Below are 19615 nucleotides of genomic sequence, written 5' to 3'. Positions count from 1 at the left end.
TAGTCCTACCTTTCCCCCCTCACCCCATTTGTTCTTTATTTTAGAAAATCATTTGAACTACTTTCCCCCCCAGAAGTATAAGTCTGAGACGAGAATGAGAGCATCCTATCCACCAGTCAATAAAGAAGAAACAAGGAGTGTGAGTAAAGTAATCGATGAGTATTCTCTTTGTATTGCTATAGTACTACAGAAATAACAAAGAGTCTTGCGGGAATTCTGAAGACTTATAAATTCATTAAGGCATGAGCTTTCAGAGACTACAGTCCACAATGGCTTATGCCATAGTAAATTTGTAAGGAGCCACAAGATGCTTCCCCCCTGCCCTGCTGTAACTGTCCAACATGGTTAAATGTTGTTACCTTTTTAGATAATGTATAATAAATGTTTTTAAACCTTCTCGATATAAAAAAGAATGATAGAACATAATTTGGCATGCACTGTTTGAATTACAATTATGGTCAGCAAAGTAGAAATTCAAATAAAATGTGAATTCACCCAAAATTAAATTGCAATTTGGTTTTGTTTGTAGAATTCTAACTATACTGTGTAACCAAAAAAAAAATTAAAATCTATCAAAGGCTTTTTTCTTTCAGTGCTTTTTAGCAGTTGTACAATTTGTTGAGCAGAACAAAGTTAAAAAATTGCCATTGATTACTGTACCCTTCTTTTAGATCAGGGTTTCGCAAACTTGAATCTCCAGCTGTTTTTGGACTACAACTCCCATCATCCTTAGCTAGCAGGACCAGTGGTCAGGGATGATGGGTGTTAACTTATTTAGACTTTGCAACAACTTGCGCCAACATAGTAGTAATAGTGCTGCAGCCTTGTATTCCAGTTTATATTATTCTTTCCACAGCAGAGTTCCCGACCCTTATCCTTGTCTGGTCATGTTGGCTTTGATAGTTTACCAGATCAGTTGGTTAATAAATATATCCAACAGGGGTTCTGCTTCAACATTCTCTGCATTGGTAAGTAAAACAGCTGTTAGTAGTGAGTTATTTTATTTTAAAACTCATTACTATTGAAAAATCTGAAGGAGAGAAAAATGACAAAGGTATTGCCCTTTTCCATTGGCATTGTACTAGTTCAGATAAACAGAATTCCTTAAGTGGGGTTAAGTTTTCCCTAAGCCCCAAAAAGTTTGCAGCAAAAATAGCAATGGAACAAATATTATATGCATCCTTTGAGGAAATCCCATAGCATAATGATCAAATACTGCTATCAAGGAATAAAAAAGAGACAATGGCCTCTCTGAACTAATTCCTTAGTTACAGCAAATGCCATTTTGCATTCCATCCCCCAGCCCCTGGGGAATGTGAAAAAATTCAATTACCCTCATTGTGTTATGGTGAAATTTGTGTGGCATGTATGTACATTTTTTATTTGTCTTTAATTGTAGGGGAGACTGGAATTGGGAAATCAACTTTGATTCATAGTTTGTTTAATAACAGTTTTGATTACCGTGTGTCAACACACTTTCAGCCAAATGTACGACTTAAAGCTGAGACGTATGAGCTCCGGGAAAGCAATGTTCGATTGAAATTGACCATAATAGAGACAGTTGGATTTGGTGATCAGATAAACAAAGAAGATAGGTTAGTATCTCCTCACTTGAATAATGTCATATTAATTTGCCAAGTGACATGCCATCTAGGATCTGACATTTGTGTCATGTACTGGTATTTTTTTGCACTTGGGCAAAAAAAATGAGAGGCACAAATACAAGATGGGTGACACCTGGCTTGAGAGCAGTACATGTGAAAAGGATCTAGGAGTCTTGGTTAACCACAAACTTGACATGAGCCAACAGTGTGACGCAGCAGCTAAAAAAGCCAATGCAATTCTGGGCTGCATCAATAGGAGTATAGCATCTAGATCAAGGGAAGTAATAGTGCCACTGTATTCTGCTCTGGTCAGACCTCACCTGGAGTACTGTGTCCAGTTCTGGGCACCATAGTTCAAGAAGGACACTGACAAACTGGAACGTGTCCAGAGGAGGGCAACCAAAATGGTCAAAGGCCTGGAAACGATGCCTTATGAGGAACGGCTAAGGGAGCTGGGCATGTTTAGCCTGGAGAAGAGGAGGTTAAGGGGTGATATGATAGCCATGTTCAAATATATAAAAGGATGTCACATAGAGGAGGGAGAAAGGTTGTTTTCTGCTGCTCCAGAGAAGCGGACACGGAGCAATGGTTCCAAACTACAAGAAAGAAGATTCCACCTAAACATTAGGAAGAACTTCCTGACAGTAAGAGCTGTTTGACAGTGGAATTTGCTGCCAAGGAGTGTGGTGGAGTCTCCTTCTTTGGAGGTCTTTAAGCAGAGGCTTGACAACCATATGTCAGGAGTGCTCTGATGGTGTTTCCTGCTTGGCAGGGAGTTGGACTCGATGGCCCTTGTGGTCTCTTCCAACTCTATGATTCTATGATAGGCTTATTGATTTCATTTTATTTAAATTTATTGACATAGTTAACACACCCACCCATAACCAGAGTTATTTAGAGAAATGAGGTAAACATTTCCAGATTTATGACTTATCAGCAAGACTTTCACTTTATGTGTGCTGATCTGGAAAACAATTTCAGTTATCACTAAATTGACAGAATATTTTAGAAAAGGACTCCAATTCTGATAACATTGTCTAGGACCCAGATACCTACTTCATTCTTACCCAAAGGCTTATGTATGCCCACTGCAACTTTGACTTTCTCCCCGACTGAGCAGCTGGAAGGAGGCTGCTGCCTGTCACATAGGAACAGCTGTTTGAAGAAAAACAAAGTGCCTTTAGGCTAGATGAACAGTTATTTGGATTTGGGCCATTTTCTTAGGATGAATTGGCACGATCCAGTGATTCTGTTTATTTTAATTTTGTCTGTTGTATTTTGTTACTTTTATTTGCTTTAAATTGTATTTTTATGTTTTGTGAATCTGGAATCTTTTGAGGAAGGGTCGTGAAGAAATACCTGAAATAAATACGGTAAATAAAGTTAAAGGAATGAAGGTCCTGTGATGTGTGGAACTGAAGCGCCATTGAAACAGTTATGGCCAAGGGCACTTGAAAGCAACTGGTTTGTGCTGGATTGTCAGTCATTCACAAATCTGCTCACCATTTCCCATTTGGTGAAGCCCTTTCCCCTCTGGCCAGCGTGACAAGCTGTCCCCACCAACTCAAGCTATGTGCTCCTGTATCCTCACTCTCATTTAACCTGTTCCCAGCACCATCTCTCTTTCCCCCCTTCCCAGCACTTCTTTGTGCTAAGAACTGGTTGTGTGTGAACTAACTACATCCTTCCAGTGCAACCCCTTCTCTTCCACCCTCAGCTGAATATAATGGGGTTGTGTGGTGCTGCATATTGGGCAACAATGGCAGCTTCCCTACCCATCATTGTCTAGTGCTGAGTGTCCATTTCCACAGGTCAGGAAAGCTGGAACTTGGAGCTAGGCTGAGTTCTGGGGCTTCAGCAGTGAAGAAGCTCAGACAACCAACTTACACTGACGCTGAAGGTTCAAGCTGTTTCTGACTCCTCTCAGACCATGATCCAAGCAGTTGTTTCTGTGTTCTTCCCACTCCTCCCAAGTAGCCCTTGTGCAGCTAGCTGATTACTTAGGCAACGGCTCTGATGTTCTTCCCTGGCTTACTGTCTCCTCTGTTCTTGTGGCCCTGGGGGAGATGAGGGGAGGTGTGAGAGCTGGGCAGCTGGGGTCAGGACTGTTATGGACAGGCTCTGGGTCTGCCTCCTGGTGACCCAGCAACCAGTGAGAGCTGGCGAAACCGGCAGCCAATCAGGAAAGAGTGTGTGTGTGGAATTCAAGTGAGATGCTGACAGTTTAAGAGTCATATAAGGACTTTTCTGTCTAGGTGGGCAGATGGCATCTCTGACTATCTGAGTGGGCTCAGATAGTGATTATCTGTCAGCAGGGACAGTCTGAATTGATTCTCAGAGATTGGGATTTTGCTGTCAGTGGGAGAGGGACTATCAGTGTGGGCCTGGTATCTGTGCTTGACCAATGGGAGAGCTAGACAGCTTTGACAATGCTGCTTGCTAAAAGCAATTCAAAGGTATATAAGCCATTCAAAGTTGGGCCATTTGTCTTCCCTTCAGAACTACAGTGGTACCTCGGGTTACATACGCTTCAGGTTACATACCCTTCAGGTTACAGACTCCGCTAACCCAGAAATATTACCTCGGGTTAAGAACTTTGCTTCAGGGTGAGAACAGAAATTGTGCTCCGGCGGCACAGTGGCAGCGGGAGGTCCCATTAGCTAAAGTGGTGCTTCAGGTTAAGAACAGTTTCAGGTTAAGAACGGACCTCCGGAACGAATTAAGTACTTAACCTGAGGTACCACTGTAGCTAGAAAACATACTTTGCTGCATTGCAATTGATATCAACTACCTTTACCCTTTTCTTTTCTGTATTAGGAACTTTATAATAAATTATTCCTTATAAACTAATTCTGGTGTTTTCTGATAAATTGTCCAACTTATTGGCAACAACCTTACATAACTACAATCTGCTTGATAGTTGAAAGAGCTGCAATCAGATATCCTGATTTGCTTAATGTCATATCTCCAGAGAGGTGACCCTAAATTAAAATCCTTCAAGACTCCCTGTCTCAAACTTGGGAGAGCCACTGCCAGCCAGTGCAGGCAGCATTAAGCTAGATGGACCCATGGGTCTTACTCAGTATGTAAGGCAACTTCCTATGCTCCAGGTCAGGGTAAAGCTTGCACCCCAACACTGAGAGACTGGAGAGAGAGGCGGTAGAAGCAACTGCTTGTTTCTCACTTAAGCAATGGGAAGAGAAGAATGGGCTGTTACAGCAGTCACAGAGCTGGGAGGACAGATGGGGGGGGGGAGGCAACGAGGAAGCAGCATGGAGTCCCCTCTAAGCTCAGGAAGAAGTTAGGGGGTCATTTATGTGATGCTGTGTTTTAAAGGTGCTCTGCAAAACACCGAACTTGCCCTTTTGATCTTCTTCCTCTTCTTCACACCTGTCAGTGCTAGGCAGTGCTCAGTGCATGCTGCCCACCACACAACATATCCCACTCCTCCAGTTAGTATGGGCTGGAAAGGACGGGGATGCATTGGTGAGTGAGCACTGCTTAGTGCGGAGAGGTGATGTTGATGGTTTAGATTCACAAGCATCCTAGAGAGGAGCTTGGAAGAGCAGTGCAACATCGCCCTTCTCAGTTTGGAGCTTGGCAGGGAGATAATGGGATAACAGCTGATGGGGCTGAGCTTCAGAGGTGCTTGTCTCCAAAGTTTTGTGTGAGGTCAGTAAAACTCCCAGTTATTTTTCGGCAGGGTTGAGGCAACTCCCGATTTGGTTACCAAGGCCAGCCAAAATGTATGGACTTCTGTGGATGTGCCCTTGTTTTGGTTTAGGATGATAATATTCAGGTCAAGAGGCTTTGTCTTTTTATGAGCATATACTTTAGAGAATAATTTCCTAAGATTTCCTAAGAATTTCGCTGAATTTATACTAATGTCACTGCTGTTTTACTGTCCCTTGGCAATTTGTGTTTATCAGTGTATTAGAGTTAAACTCAACCTTTGTCCTTTGTCAAATATTTTCCCCCTTCCCTGCAGCTATCAGCCAATAGTGGATTATGTAGATGCACAGTTTGAAGCCTACCTCCAGGAAGAGCTGAAAATTAATCGTTCCTTGTATAATTACCGTGATACTCGTATCCATGTGTGCCTCTACTTTATTTCACCCACAGGGCATTCCCTGAAAACTCTTGATTTAGTAACCATGAAAAATCTTTCTAGGAAGGTAAGATATTAAAACCAGAATTCAACTTCAGTATTTTATGTCGTTGTTTGATAAGGTTCTAACTTGTGCAAGATATTCCCTGCTAATTAAAATAAATGCTCACCATGCTTTTAAGATCTTACAACGTTAAGTAAAACAAGCGCTACTCAGAAGGTGAGAAAAATCATTTTAAATTTTAAGTACAGAGTCTTTTGCAGATACTTAAATAATAAATCACAGTGGTTCAGCCAACTATTTAAATTTTTGACTTTTATAAAGCAGCAACGTCAGTAAGTAAGTTAAAACTCTAGTACAGTTATATAGGCAGAATTGCCTTCTTATTCATTTGCCAGTCGTCACTTTAGTCTTGTCTGGTACCTATCTTCCAATATGGCCTACTTCTAGCTGATGATGAAAACCAGAGGTGGGGCCCTCCAGCCAGAGGACCACATTCCCTTGTCAATAGTTTTCCAGGAGCCACATGGCAAGAGTAAAGGATGTGACTTTTAGAAGGCTGTTTTCCAACCACATAAATTTAAAGGTCTCTACGTATCTCTCTATCCAGGCAAGCAAGCGCCATAACCAGTCTCCAAATACAACTTCCGTAAAGGGTATGATGCTGGAAGGGGCTGAGGCTATGAACCTATGCCTAAGCTGTACCTCTCTTTGAGGTGTACCTTAAATTATTTTCAGGATTTTAAGGCAACCTGGGTTTAGGTAAAGGGACCCCTGACCATTAGGTCCAGTCGTGGCCGACTCTGGGGTTGCGGCGCTCATCTCGCTATATTGGCCGAGGGAGCCAGTGTACAGCTTCCGGGTCATGTGGCCAGCATGACTAAGCTGCTTCTGGCGAACCAGAGCAGTGCACGGAAACGCCGTTTACCTTCCCGCCAGAGCAGTACCTATTTATCTACTTGCACTTTGTGCTTTTGAACTGCTAGGTTGGCAGGAGCAGGGACCGAGCAACGGGAGCTCACCCCGTCGCAGGGCTTTGCACTGCTGACCTTCTGATCGGCAAGCCCTAGGCTCTGTGGTTTAACCCAAAGCGCCACCCGCGTCCCTAACCTGGGTTTAAATGGAGTTTAAATCAGTAGCTCATTTTATAAACATGTGATTTGACAATGTTGGCCATGGACTAGGTCGCTTTCAGTCTTACCCTTTCCCCTTCTCCACACAATCACCTCTACCCCATAATTCCACCCAACTCTTCCACTTGCATTTCCATTCGACTATAGGTGGATAAACTTTAATGCACAGGTGCAGGTCCTTTTTCAGCTAAGGGCCGTTTCCCCTTCTAGGCAGCTTTCCGAGGGCCACTTAGCAATGGTGGATGGGGCCAGAGGCAAAAGGGAATAGAGGAGCAACAGATTTTATCTTTGTAAAGTAGGTTAGTTTCCGCACACACTTGCACACCCCTCTGTCCTCCATCCAGATAATAAAGAAGCATTATTGAAAGAGGTTCCCCAACCTTACTTTAAGGGCAGAAGATTGGTTGCCTTAAAAATCCTAATCAGGTATTTTGAATGTGCGGAAGACTTAAATCTGACCTTTTTTTTTTTTTAGCTTGTAGCTGAGTCAAGGGAAGACATATAGAAATGTGTATATAGTACAAAAATTTTATACTCCGAGCAGCGATATAAACATTCTCTCCTATACCTTTAGCCAAATGGCAGGCAGACAGGAAAGCTAGTTCTCTGCATGATTCATATCAAGGGTTTTCACTTGCTTACATTTGCCAATAGTTCTTCAGAAGCTCTAAAATGCTGTCAGCTCACAAGGGATATGTTTGGTTTGTAAACGAGGAAGGCAAAAGAAAAGGCACATCCAGAAACAAGAAACGTATTTCACAGTAGCTAGCAGTACGTTTTGTTGAAGTACAAAAAGCCTACAATTGCTTGCAAGGGAATCATTGTGGCAATCGTTGCCTTTTTGTTAGGTAATTCATTATACATAAAACATTATACAAAATGCAATACATCAATGCCCTAGGTAAAACAAAACAAAAAATTGTGATGATAACTGTTTTTGATGATGATGTTTTATTCTGGTAAAGTTTTCGCAGTATTTCTGGTAAAATGGAAAACTGAGCTATACGGATAAGTAGAAACTGCAAGTTGTCGTTTTTTTTAATTATTATTATTATTATTATTATTATTATTATTATTTTAGCAAGTTCATGGTACTGAAGAGCTGTTTTGCTACTCTGTTTAAAAAGCACCTTGCTTTTTCAGTGACATGGTAATTTGTGTTTAAAAAGTTCAGATTACTTGCAGATTTGGCTTTTATGAATACTATACTTCTTATTTCTTTAATAGGTGAACATTATTCCCCTTATAGCCAAAGCTGATACAATTTCTAAAACTGAACTACAGCAGTTTAAGGTCAACATCATGAGTGAACTGGTCAGTAGTAGACTCCAGATATATCAGTTTCCAACAGATGATGAGAGCATTGCTAACATTAATGCTAACATGAATGTAAGTACTTCACTACAAGTATTAGAATGTAAGTATTTTAATGGGATTTCACCTTACTTTTGACAGGTGTGATGGTCTTTCATGTAATTAGGCTACATGTTGTATATATTGCATTTTTCATTTATTTATTCTTAGTGTTGACAGCAGTACAAATTTATTTACTCTCTGTTTTGCAGGCACACTTGCCATTTGCAGTAGTGGGGAGTTTGGAAGAGGTAAAAGTTGGAGACAAAACAGTAAAAGCTCGCCAGTATCCTTGGGGCGTAGTGGAAGGTAAAGAAGAGTTTGAACTCTCACTTTTTCCAGAATTAGTTTCCTAAGATAGTCAGCAGTGATAGTAACTTTGCATGGTTAATTGTCTGCTTCTCAACTGATAAAGTTCACATTTTGCAGTATCTTTATAGAAATGCTTTCTTCTTTTTGAAGCCTCCTGAATGAGCATAGCATCTTTTTGTCAGATTTGTGTACCAGGCAATATTCTAGGCTTTGTGATTTAACTGGTGATCTGTAGCAGTACCATGAGTCTACTTTCCCAGGACTGTTCCTTTTTCACAGGCACATTCTGCAACACTTCATCAACACAATAATATTGCATTAGTAATGGATTTAGACAGGACAGTCCATGTATCAACCAGTCTGCTTTATTAGTTGCACAGTGATACTTCCCCAATATTATTGTATTGTTGCCGTCTGGAGGGACACTCTTGCACTGTACAGCAACAAAAGTGAAACAGTACACAGAACATTCGTGATGTAAAAAGGCACAAGATTTCAGCAGGAAATTATGGGATGCACGCTTACCAGCCACAAAGCAAAAAGGCAGCTAGTCAGCAGTCTGGATTGCCCACAGCAGCCGGAGCTTGCTAGGATTAGTTTAAGGAGAGCTGTTGCCTCAGAATTATGCTGAAGCCTTCTGAGACGTTATAAAGGCTGGCCCAAACCCTCTTATTAGCCCTACCCACTCTGAGTAACTGATCTTTCTTTTAAAGGACTATTCTGCAAATTATGGCGTTTATGGTGTGGGAGTGGTGAGGGATGAATTGGAGGGGTGTTGTCTGAGCTGGAGAAGTCCAGTGAGGGCATATAATCTGTCCTGGATGGTGAGGAATTGGGGAGGGGGGTGATACCTCTTCTGCCTTCCAGTACCTCACATCTGCCTCTGAGTTGGCAGATGCATTTGGAAGAGGAATTTCCTGATCCCATCTTTGCAACTGCTACCCATCAGAAAGCCTCTCCTTGTGGTTCAGGGGACCCTTGCAAAATGTATGAGATGGATGGGAAAGACTGCCTCTGCTCAATACCCCCCCCTGCAATCCCTCGCCCCGCAATCCCAGCGTGAAAGGGCTTTTGGGGGGTGTTTCCTGCATCCCGTGGTAAATTCCAATAGGATAGAGCTGATATCTTATTTCATTTCATTAGTGGAGAATGAGAACCACTGTGATTTTGTGAAGCTCCGGGAAATGATGATTTGTACAAATATGGAAGACTTGATAGAACAAACTTGTTCTGTTCATTATGAACTGTACCGGCAGTATAAACTGGAAGAGATGGGCTTCCGAGACACTGATCAAATCAAGTAAGAGAGCGAGCCTTTCCTATGTTTTTAATAGTTAAACCAATTCCCAACATGGCTTTTGTAATTACTTTTCTGAAGGTATCTTGAATCTTAAGTGTGTAATTAAAACTGTTTGCACACCCCTTAGCCAATTTATGGGGGGCGCATGGGGGGAGGAGGGGGAGGAAAATGTGCTATTGCACAGACTTCTGCTAGTGGGGCCCCTTTGTTGAATCTGACCCCATAGCTTAGCTCCAAGTAGCATGGCAACAGCATGATGGGGGGAGGAGCGAAGTGGCTGCAATTTTCCTTTTGGGTCCCCACGTGCTTGTTCTTTCTGACTTAAGTCTAAGCCATGTTTTGGCTTTGTGTTATATGAGTACAAGGCTTCTGAAAGCTTTATAAGTGTACTCCACATGCATAGTTGTTTGTAAGTGCTAAATACAAATCTTAGGTGGTATTCAGTTAAGACTTACTCAGAATAAGATCCATTAAAATTAATGAAAAGGACTAACGATTGAAATCTACCCTGAGTAAGTCTTAGTTAAATACCACCCATCATTTTTAAAATTAAGTACATAATTTTTTCAGTGTTATATTTCCATAAGAAAACAGGAAATTCCTTTAACTTTTAGAAACTTGGAATGGTATCAGTTTCTTTCTGTGAGCCAGGATAACATAAAACCAGGTTCCTTAGACAGAATAGTGGAAGCACACTACAATTTGATAAATCCGTATCTTTGTTTTGTTTTTAGGATTCCAGATTCCAAAAAGACAACTCATAGAGAAAGGTATGTTGCCTTATAGTGTAGAATGATGGAATTAAAGTTTTTAAAATCCTCTCTCTGTATATGTGTGTTTTAGAAAGAGACAGTTTGGTCTTACAGAAACCAATAGTGACATGATCCCAGTACTGATTTGGAACTATTATTGAATTACCTCAAGTGCAACTCATAATGTCTCCAGCTGTGTACTAATTCTTCATCTTACAAATATGGGTAGGGGACCATAGACCCCGGAGAAAGGTACTTCCTGTCGGATTAGACAATTTCTAGATCCGGTGGACAAATAGCCTAATTTGGTATAAGGAGTTTCCTATGTTCTTAAATACCAATTAAATTTCTTTCTTTCTTTCTTTCTTTCTTTCTTTCTTTCTTTCTTTCTTTCTTTCTTTCTCATTGATGTTCTAAACAGATATGCGAGATGCGTGCTGGCCTCAAAACAGACTTCATTTACAGTAGTCGCTGCAGTACTAACATTTAACTTCTGCAATAGAACATGATCTGTGACTAGAATAAATAATAGTTCTGTAAAAACAGGGAAGTTGACAATTAACTTGCCTTAACTGTGTTGGTAAGATCAGAATCAAAAAAGGGGACACAATCTCACCTTGGACATAACCTTTCTGAAAAGATGCTGCTGTTCTTCTCCCTGTTGAACAGTAAGGAGTTGAAGACTTACCTTCCAATGTGAGCTGGTAAATTGTTTTCTTACCCCCCCTGTGAGATGAACTTACATTTGGCTCTACCTCCACTCATCTAAGGCACATCTACGCTGCTCTGAATCCAGCACTGGCCTTTGGTCTCCCCCCCCCCACTTGTCCAATACTTCTTGCAGCCTACCTTTACACATGCCAGAAGCATGACATTAACCTGGATGGATTCATTGGTGGTTAGGGGTGTAGCCTCATAATCGCCATAGCAGCCAACCAATAAACACCTTGCATTGCAAGTTGTTGCTAGAAACGGGATGAGCCAGCTGTTCCTCCCAAACTTGCTTCTCTAGGAAAAGTTATATGCCTGACTAAAAAGGAATGGGTACCGATTTGCAAAGGGCTAGCTTCATCTGCTTCTATCCAGTTAGATACTGAACTTGAAGAAGCTGTAACTGGTTTTGTTATCTCAGTTTAAAAGCAGGGAAGAAGCACATGCAGCAGTTAGACTTGGTGCAATAAGATGATATCACCTAACACTGAACCTAGTTAGGGTGGAAAACGGGGTGGAAAATCTGTGGTCCTCCAGATGTTGGCTGTGGCTGATGGGAGCTGGACACCCAGCAACATCTGGAGGGTGGCAGGTCTCCTGCCCTTGGTGTAAAAAGTTACAACAATGACATCTTAACACCTGGGTTCCTTTAAAAAGAATTAGAATGCTTTCTAAGCGAAAGGCACCTTTACTCTTTAACAGATGCCAAGAGTGAGATAGTTGGAAGACCTCTGGCTGTTGACATTGTATGTATTACAGTGAGATTGGAATCGGCTTTCAACTGTAAGATCAGCAAGTTTTACTCTTTGTCTGGTTCAGAGTAGTCTCTTTACTGGAAAGTGACTTTGTAGAGAGAATATCCAGTTGTCAGTGTGCCAAAAAGGAAGGACACATCCAGCATTCTGAGAGGAAGCTTAAAAAACTGATAGAAGAGATTCTAGCCTGGCATGTAAAGAGGAGAAGAATGAGAAAGCCAGGCAAACAATGAGAAAATGACATCTTCTTTTGCCGTCAAACATAATCACTACAGATTTTGAAATGTGGCAATAATTCCAGTGGGTACATTAGTTGATGTAGATAGATCTGTTTGGTGGTCTGCAAATGCACAGTGATAAAAGAACTGAATTTTCTCTGCTGAACAGGAAAGTGTGGAATAACACTTGCTTGACTTAATGTTGTCTAATCTCACAAAGAAATCAGAATAAATGCACATTAAATACCCTATGACTATGTTGTCTAATCTCTTCATAAGCAAATCAGGCTGAATGCTTATTAAACAAGTTATCTGGAAGTGACCAAATTTTTCTCAAATTAAGTTCTATTTCAATTGATTAGGTATACCCCCAAGTTAGATGCATTTAGGATCAAAAATAAAAGCCCAGGGCCACCTATGCTTTGTCCACTTCACCATGATTAATTTGTTGCCCTGCATTCTATTCATAGCATCACTGCTTGTCCCGTCCTAAGAGCTTTTAGAACCAGTTTATAAATTTAACAGAAGGAAACACTGTGAGTGTGGTGAGACAGCAGACCACACCTGTTCTCATGCCCCCCCTTAATTGCAAGGTTTGTAAGATGAACCAGGTGTAACTCTCCAGTGCACACCTTCTTGAGCAAAACATCTCCTTGAACTTTTAATCTCCCTGTGAACTTTCACAGTCTCTCATGCACAGGAAAGATGGTCAAATGTGGTTGGGTTTTGTAAATAAAATGGGTGAATGCGGCCAGCCCTGATTGAAGGCTATTTTACATTTTATGATCCTCAGTCTGCAGGAGACTTATGAAGCTAAGCGGCTTGAATTCCTTAACAGTTTACGGCAAAAAGAAGAAGAGATGAGGCAAAGGTTTGTTCGGAGGGTCAAAGAGAAAGAAGTACAGTTGAAAGAAGCTGAGCGAGAAGTAAGCCCATCTCTCTTACAGTTCTTGATCTGGTTGTAGTGGTAGCTTGAAGACATTATGTGGAGCAGCAGAATAAGATGGCTAGAGTCTAGTGAAGAATGCACTGGAGAGAATGGTGTGCATTGTACAGCCCTTCTTTGGAGATCATGGCTGGAATTCCATCATGAGTCAGGACCAGGGAGACTTGCAACTAAATATTCAGCTGTGTCCCAAATATGTCTCCTCCCCTGGTTTGTTTGTGTGTGTCCACATGGCCATGGTACCTCTCTCTTCTTCCCTTCCCAGTGTCTCGCAATGAGTGGCAGAGCCCTTCCTCCTCTTACTTGTTCACACAGCTGGAGCTGATTGGCTAGGCACATTCAGCATTAAGGAGAAGGTTATCAGATTCTGATTTGGTTGTTGATGTGATTTATTTATAGGAGGTTAGGATGGTCTCTACTGCAGTGTTGCTGTGCTGGGTCCCTCCATTTCTTTTTCTGCTCCCATTTGCTATGGTTGAGAACGGGAATGCAGCACTTTGCATAATACAAATGAGATAACTGCCATACTTAGAAAGATGATGGCCAGAGCTGAGATGTGTGTGAAGTGGAAGCCAGAGGCAGATGGAAGCCAGAGAGATAGAGCCATGCCTGATTTCTGCTGGAATCCAAGGCTGCGGCTATGGAAGGAGCAAGACCCTTTTGGGGTACTAATGCTGTGAGCCCCTCAGGTTATATTTATGTGTAAATAAACCATATATCATAAATACACCACAGTCTTGGCTGTCCCTCATTCTGAGGAAACAAAGCCTTGAAATGCCTAGAACAGCCTTTCTCAACCTGTGGGTCCCCAGATGTTGTTGAACTACAACTCCCATAACCCCTAGCTAGCAAGGCCAGAGCTCAGGGATGATGGGAGTTGTAGTCCAACAACATCTGGGGACCCACAGGTTGAGAACCGCTGGCCTAGAACATGGGTAGGCAAACTAAGGCCCAGGGGCTGGATCTGGCCCAATCACCTTCTAAATCGGGCACACGGACGGTCCGGGAATCAGCGCGTTTTTACATGAGTACAATGTGTGCTTTTATTTAAAACGCATTTCTGGGTTATTTGTGGGGCATAGGAATCCATTCATTCCCCGCCCCCCCCAAATATAGTCCGGCCCCCCACAAGGTCTGAGGGACAGTGGACTGGCCCCCTGCTGAAAAAGTTTGTTGACCCCTGGCTTAGAATATCACACTGACGGGGTGGTGACCCCCACATTGAGGGGGCTCGGTGTCACGTGACCTGGCATGCCAGTGCTCGCCGGTTGGCGGTGGCGAGCGAGGAGGCTGAAAATCACCCTCCTCACCTCTCGCCACCCTGATGGGCCAGCGCTTGCCCAATGGCAGCAGGGAACGCAGAGAGTGAAAATCACCCTCCGTGCCTTCTTTCCCTCACCCAGTAGGCCAGTGCTCGCCTGTCTGCATGGAGAATGCTGAGGGTGAAAATAATTCTCTACGCTGGCCTAGCTGGGTACAAGAATCATTGCTGCCCAGCTGAGGAGAGAAGCAGCAATGCTGCCGCAACCCTTCTGCTTCTCTCCGCCTCCCAGGTCAGACCTGACCCAGGCAGAGGCTGAGTTAGCGGCGCATAGGCTGTGCACCCAGGGGTGGGGCTAGCCACCCGCGAGTGGCCCCTCAGGGATGACACCCACTGCACCCCCTTCCTCTGCCAGTGGACCCAGAAGCAGAGCTGCAGCTTGGCGCAAAGGAACTGTACAGCCCTGTACAGGAGAGGGGGGCGGTGGAGGGGATGGTGGGGAGGAATATTGGGGACGGGACTCAGCCCCCTGCCCAGAAATATTGAGGGAGCTGAATCTCCCTCCACCCCTATTGTTGGTGCCCCTGCGCACTGCTCAGACATTGGGGTGGTGTGCAGCGATATTAGATGGTGAAATAGGCATCTCATCTGTGGGGGACTCCATTTTCCTATCCAGCTGTTCAGCACACAAGGATCATCAAGTTCATGTGGCAACTTGCTGTTGATTTAGATCAGAGTTCCAGGAAACAATAGAAACAGCCTTTCATAATTGCATAATGATAGGGGTGCCAACTTGAATAAAATATTGGGATATCCCAGGTAAGCCCTGTCCTGCATAATTGATCCTAAAACACACACACTATTTGAATGGCAATGTCAATCAACTGGGGTGTGTGTGTGTGTGTGTGTGTGTGTGTGTGTGTGTGTGGCAGCTCTCAAATATTTTATGGTGGGGTGGGGGTCGAAGGGACTTTGGCCCCTAAGAGTTGGCTCCTATGCTTAATGACATCACAAGTTGATCTAACATAATTTACTGAAATCAGTCTCCTTTGATTTAAAAGTAAATTGTTGACCAGAAGCTTACAGTATAACTTATAGTATCATATGCATATTGAAAGATGGGCTAATTAAGGCAGTAACCCGTGTTGTTCAATTGGGAGATGTTTGATCTGTTCTTCATTTAGCAAGAAATGGGAAGTTAACTATGGGATGCTCTGAAAGAATGATACCCCCCTTGAAAAGCTCTTATAAGTAAAACTGATGTCCACATTTGTCATTATAAAGAAATCAGTTCCAAGTTACTCTGAGAAAAGGTTTTAGCGCGCTTGTGTCCATAAGTGAACTATGAAAATAGTAAGTGAACACTCTGACACTTGTTAAGGAAACCAGTCTCTGTAATTGACCTTGTGATTCCTGAAGATGGTATATTAAGTGCTAGGCTACCACCTTGTGGCAGAAGTGATACCTTTTTGTGCTTGACTTTAGCTACAGCTGGAGTTTGAACATTTAAAACAGCTTGATCAAGAAGAGAGAATGAAATTGGAGGAGAAAAGAAGACTCCTGGAAGAAGAAATGATTGCATTCAATGACAGAAAAGCTGCCGCAGAAATAGTCCAAGGGAGGCCACTGCCCCCTACGCCCACTGTTGGGTATAAAAAAGATAAGGATCGTAAAAAGTAAGTAATCAATCCATAAAATTGTAGGATTTGGATTTTAGGACAGGGTACACTGTCCAGTTCAGATAAATATTTTAAGCAGTATAAATTAATCAGGTACCAAATATGGGGGGGGGGGAGTTTTGTATTAACTTGTTCAAAACTCTTACTGATACTATCAGACACTTTTACGAGAACTCTTCTTTTCAATATTTGTCCTAAGGGATCAAGGTTTTCGGCTTGAGCTCCTGTGCTTTGATGTCAGAGATCAGGAATTTGTGAATATACAGGAGGAGAGAGAGAAAGAGAGATTAGAAAGGGAACGAGCCCACAGGGAGCACCATGAATAGAATTTGGAAGCAGTTTGAAAACGTTATATGGTTAAGGTATGTTATGTTTAAAAGTCATAGAAAACAGATCCATATGGCCACAATGTGTGTTTTTTTCATTCCTAGGAATATTCTGAAATTCACAAAAGTCTTTGTAGTTTTGTGGCGATGACAGAAGTTATTACAGAATTATAAACAACCTCAAACAAATATTGTGGAGAAGGGGGTTCTTGCTGCGCTAACTGTTCTGCTCAAAATTCCAACTATTCTTAAGGAATAACTATGCTAAGCAATTCATTTTAATGCTAGAAATCTGCTTTAAATGATGACAAGGTCATTAAATGATCAGAAATATCATCCTCTCAGTAGTGACTGTTGGGCAACATAGAACAATTTCCACAAACTTGCACAGCAGAAATCTGATTGCACTATGTGACTTTCTTTTCTCCTACCTCCAACCCGTTACACGTCCCTAAATTTTTTTTTCAGAGGGGTGGTCCGCCTGCTGAGAATAGTGTATATAAAAGGACATTTCTTTTAAGCTGCACTAAACAGAGCAGATTTTGGGCTGCAGGGGGACAGAAGGAGAAACTCAATGGAATGGACAGACACCGATTCACACTGCATTTACTCTCACCTGTGAATTAATCCAGGGGTCAGCAACCTTTTTCAGCTGTGGGCCAGTCCACCGTCCCTCAGACCATGTGGTGCGCTGGACTATATTTTGGGGGGGAAAAAAGAACGAATTCCTATGCCCCACAAATAACCCAGAGATGCATTTTAAATAAAAGCACACATTCTACTCATGTAAAAACACCAGGCAGGCCCCACAAATAACCCAGAGGTGCATTTTAAGTAAAAGGACACATTCTACTCATGTAAAAACACACTGATTCCCGGACCATCCACAGGCCAGATTGAGAACCCTGGGCCTTAGGTTGCCTACTCCTGATTTAATTCAACCTTGAAATACATTCATGGAAATTACTAAATATTCAATTATCAGGGCACATTCCGAAGGGATATGATGCAAACACTTTGCTGAAACTAAGCAGGTTTGAGTTTGATCAGTGACTGGATTGGAATCTGTCAGGGAAACCCATGTCTACCACCAATGAAAGAAAGGTAGGAAGAATAGCCACATATTAAATAAATACGACTTAGCAACTACTTTTAATACTTCAGAAGCCTGTGTACCTGTTTTAGTCATTTGTTGCTATCACGTCAGGGAGAAGGCTAAGCTGTAAGCCTTTGTGTGCTGTTGAGTTTTGGATGAAAGTACCATTAAACCTAGGGACTTTCATTGTAGTCTGAAGTGATTCAGTCAAAGAAAGTCTGTACCATGGTGATATTTCTCTACCTTTGAGTCAGTTCAAGTCCTCTCCATTTGATATTCATCAAAATAAATATAAATACATGGAAGACAAAAGTCTTTGCTTTCTGTGGAGAAAAGGTATACCTAATATAACTCCTTCTGTTTCAGCGTTGGCTTTATGTGAAAGAAGAATAAATACAAGAATAAATTCTTCACAGTTCTCTATGAAGAAACTTGGGTCACCTTCCCCCATTTTAATGCAAGTTAACTTGAAAACTGACTCCTGTTTAACAAAGGGAAAAGTATATTAAAGTGTATAATTAGTATCACATAATGTACTGTAGGTTGTTGTATTAAAAAATATAAAATGACAGTTCTTTTAAGCTATTGATGTGTATTTAAACTCTACACCTGTGGCTAAGCTGTACTCACTTTAAGTGCTGTACCTAAGATCACTGTGCCACAGAAGAATTTTTATTTGTGTTATGAATACTCGTAGCATAGAAATGGTTATATATTGCAACTGTTTTAAAGAACTGGTGCTTCTTGAATGTGTTAACTACATATCAATGAATACCCCCATTTGAAACATTTATTGAACTGAATAAAATATGTAAACCTGTTTCAGAAAACATTTTCTTTTCTGAAAATGTTTTTTTTAATAAATGCACATTCTAGCTCTGTGATAAGCTTAAATTAAAATGGACCATGCTTGCCTTTGCAATGGCAGTATTCATGCAAACATAAGCTTCACTTGAAAATAGATATTGAGAAGTATTGAGAAGGGAATCTGGTGTTCCAAGAAAAGTCAAAACCCCACTGGACTAGGGCAAGCCCCCTTGTACGAGGTTAGACCCAGGAGTTCTTTGCAAACAGATCTCTGCAGACAATCCATAAATCTGCAGAGTGATGCTCTAAATATGAATGTGCCCTTTAAAAAGTGCCTCGAGAAAGTTCAAATGGTGAGTGGTACATCTCTTTAAAGCAATGGCAAGAGTTCTTAATGACCTTCCTTGCTAAATTGCTGAAATGGGGATGTGGGTGGTGCTGTGGGTTAAACCACAGAGCCTAGGACTTGCCGATCAGAAGGTTGGTGGTTCGAATCCCCGCGACGGGGTGAGCTCCCGTTGCTCGGTCCCTGCTCCTGCCAAGCTAGCAGTTCGAAAGCATGTCAAAGTGCAAGTAGATAAATAGGTACCGCTCTGGCGGGAAGGTAAACGGCGTTTCCGTGCGCTGCTCTGGTTCGCCAGAAGCGGCTTAGTCATGCTGGCCACATGACCTGGAAGCTGTACGCCGGCTCCCTCAACCAATAAAGCGAGATGAGAGCCGCAACCCCAGAGTCAGCCACAACTGGACCTAATGGTCAGGGGTCCCTTTACCTTTACCTTTACACTGCAACTGGGAGTAGCACAAATTGTTTTGTCAAAGCAGGTTTTTGATATGCAATGGCTGATTATAGATGAGGAGGAGTGTGATAACTTAAGGCAATGGCAGAGAGAGTAATCACTCAGACTGACATTTCAGAAACACATTTTTATGTCCTGCACCATGTCACTGAGACTTTGGTTAGTGAAATAATCCCAGAGCCTTCCATTAGACTTCACAGTAAAGGGAGACCTGAACTTACAATACAGTTGGAACAAAATGAACAAAAGTGTTTGGTTGAGGGTAATACACACCTATGATGTGCTTGCTTTTCTTTCTGCTGTGTGGCGCTTAAGGAATCCGGGAGAAATAATAATTGAAAAGTGGGCAGTATTTTCAGTTCAGCTATTTTTAGCTGAAAGAAAATTCCCTGGTTAGGCCTACTCTTCCCAAATGCAGAAATATTTGAAGAAGAAGAAAAGAGATCGCAGAGCTGT

The 19615-nt window shown here is 42.0% G+C and overlaps 1 protein-coding gene across 15 annotated transcripts in view; it reads left to right on the top strand.

Annotated features, from left to right (window-relative positions):
• SEPTIN10 (septin 10) overlaps nt 1–18375 on the top strand; it is an 88293-nt gene extending 69918 nt beyond the window's left edge. For 5 of the 15 annotated variants that reach the window (XM_053384317.1, XM_053384319.1, XM_053384328.1 and 2 more), the window contains 3 exons: nt 15940–16130; nt 16333–16495; nt 17922–18375. In XM_053384317.1, coding sequence (XP_053240292.1) covers nt 15940–16130; nt 16333–16459 — 318 coding nt within the window. In that variant the 3' untranslated portion in view covers nt 16460–16495; nt 17922–18375. Of the gene's footprint in view, nt 1–44; nt 140–856; nt 969–1399; nt 1596–3856; nt 4061–5592; nt 5780–8073; nt 8236–8411; nt 8509–9654; nt 9812–10545; nt 10582–13040; nt 13174–15939; nt 16131–16332; nt 16496–17921 lie in introns of those variants that run through there. The other 10 variants (XM_053384322.1, XM_053384323.1, XM_053384327.1 and 7 more) reach the window with 9 other exon arrangements.
• The last annotated feature ends 1240 nt before the right edge of the window (nt 18376–19615 follow it).

This window comes from Podarcis raffonei, chromosome 4, assembly GCF_027172205.1.
Source record: "Podarcis raffonei isolate rPodRaf1 chromosome 4, rPodRaf1.pri, whole genome shotgun sequence".
Lineage (NCBI taxonomy): Eukaryota > Metazoa > Chordata > Lepidosauria > Squamata > Lacertidae > Podarcis > Podarcis raffonei.
This window is presented reverse-complemented; position numbering and strand designations above follow the sequence as displayed.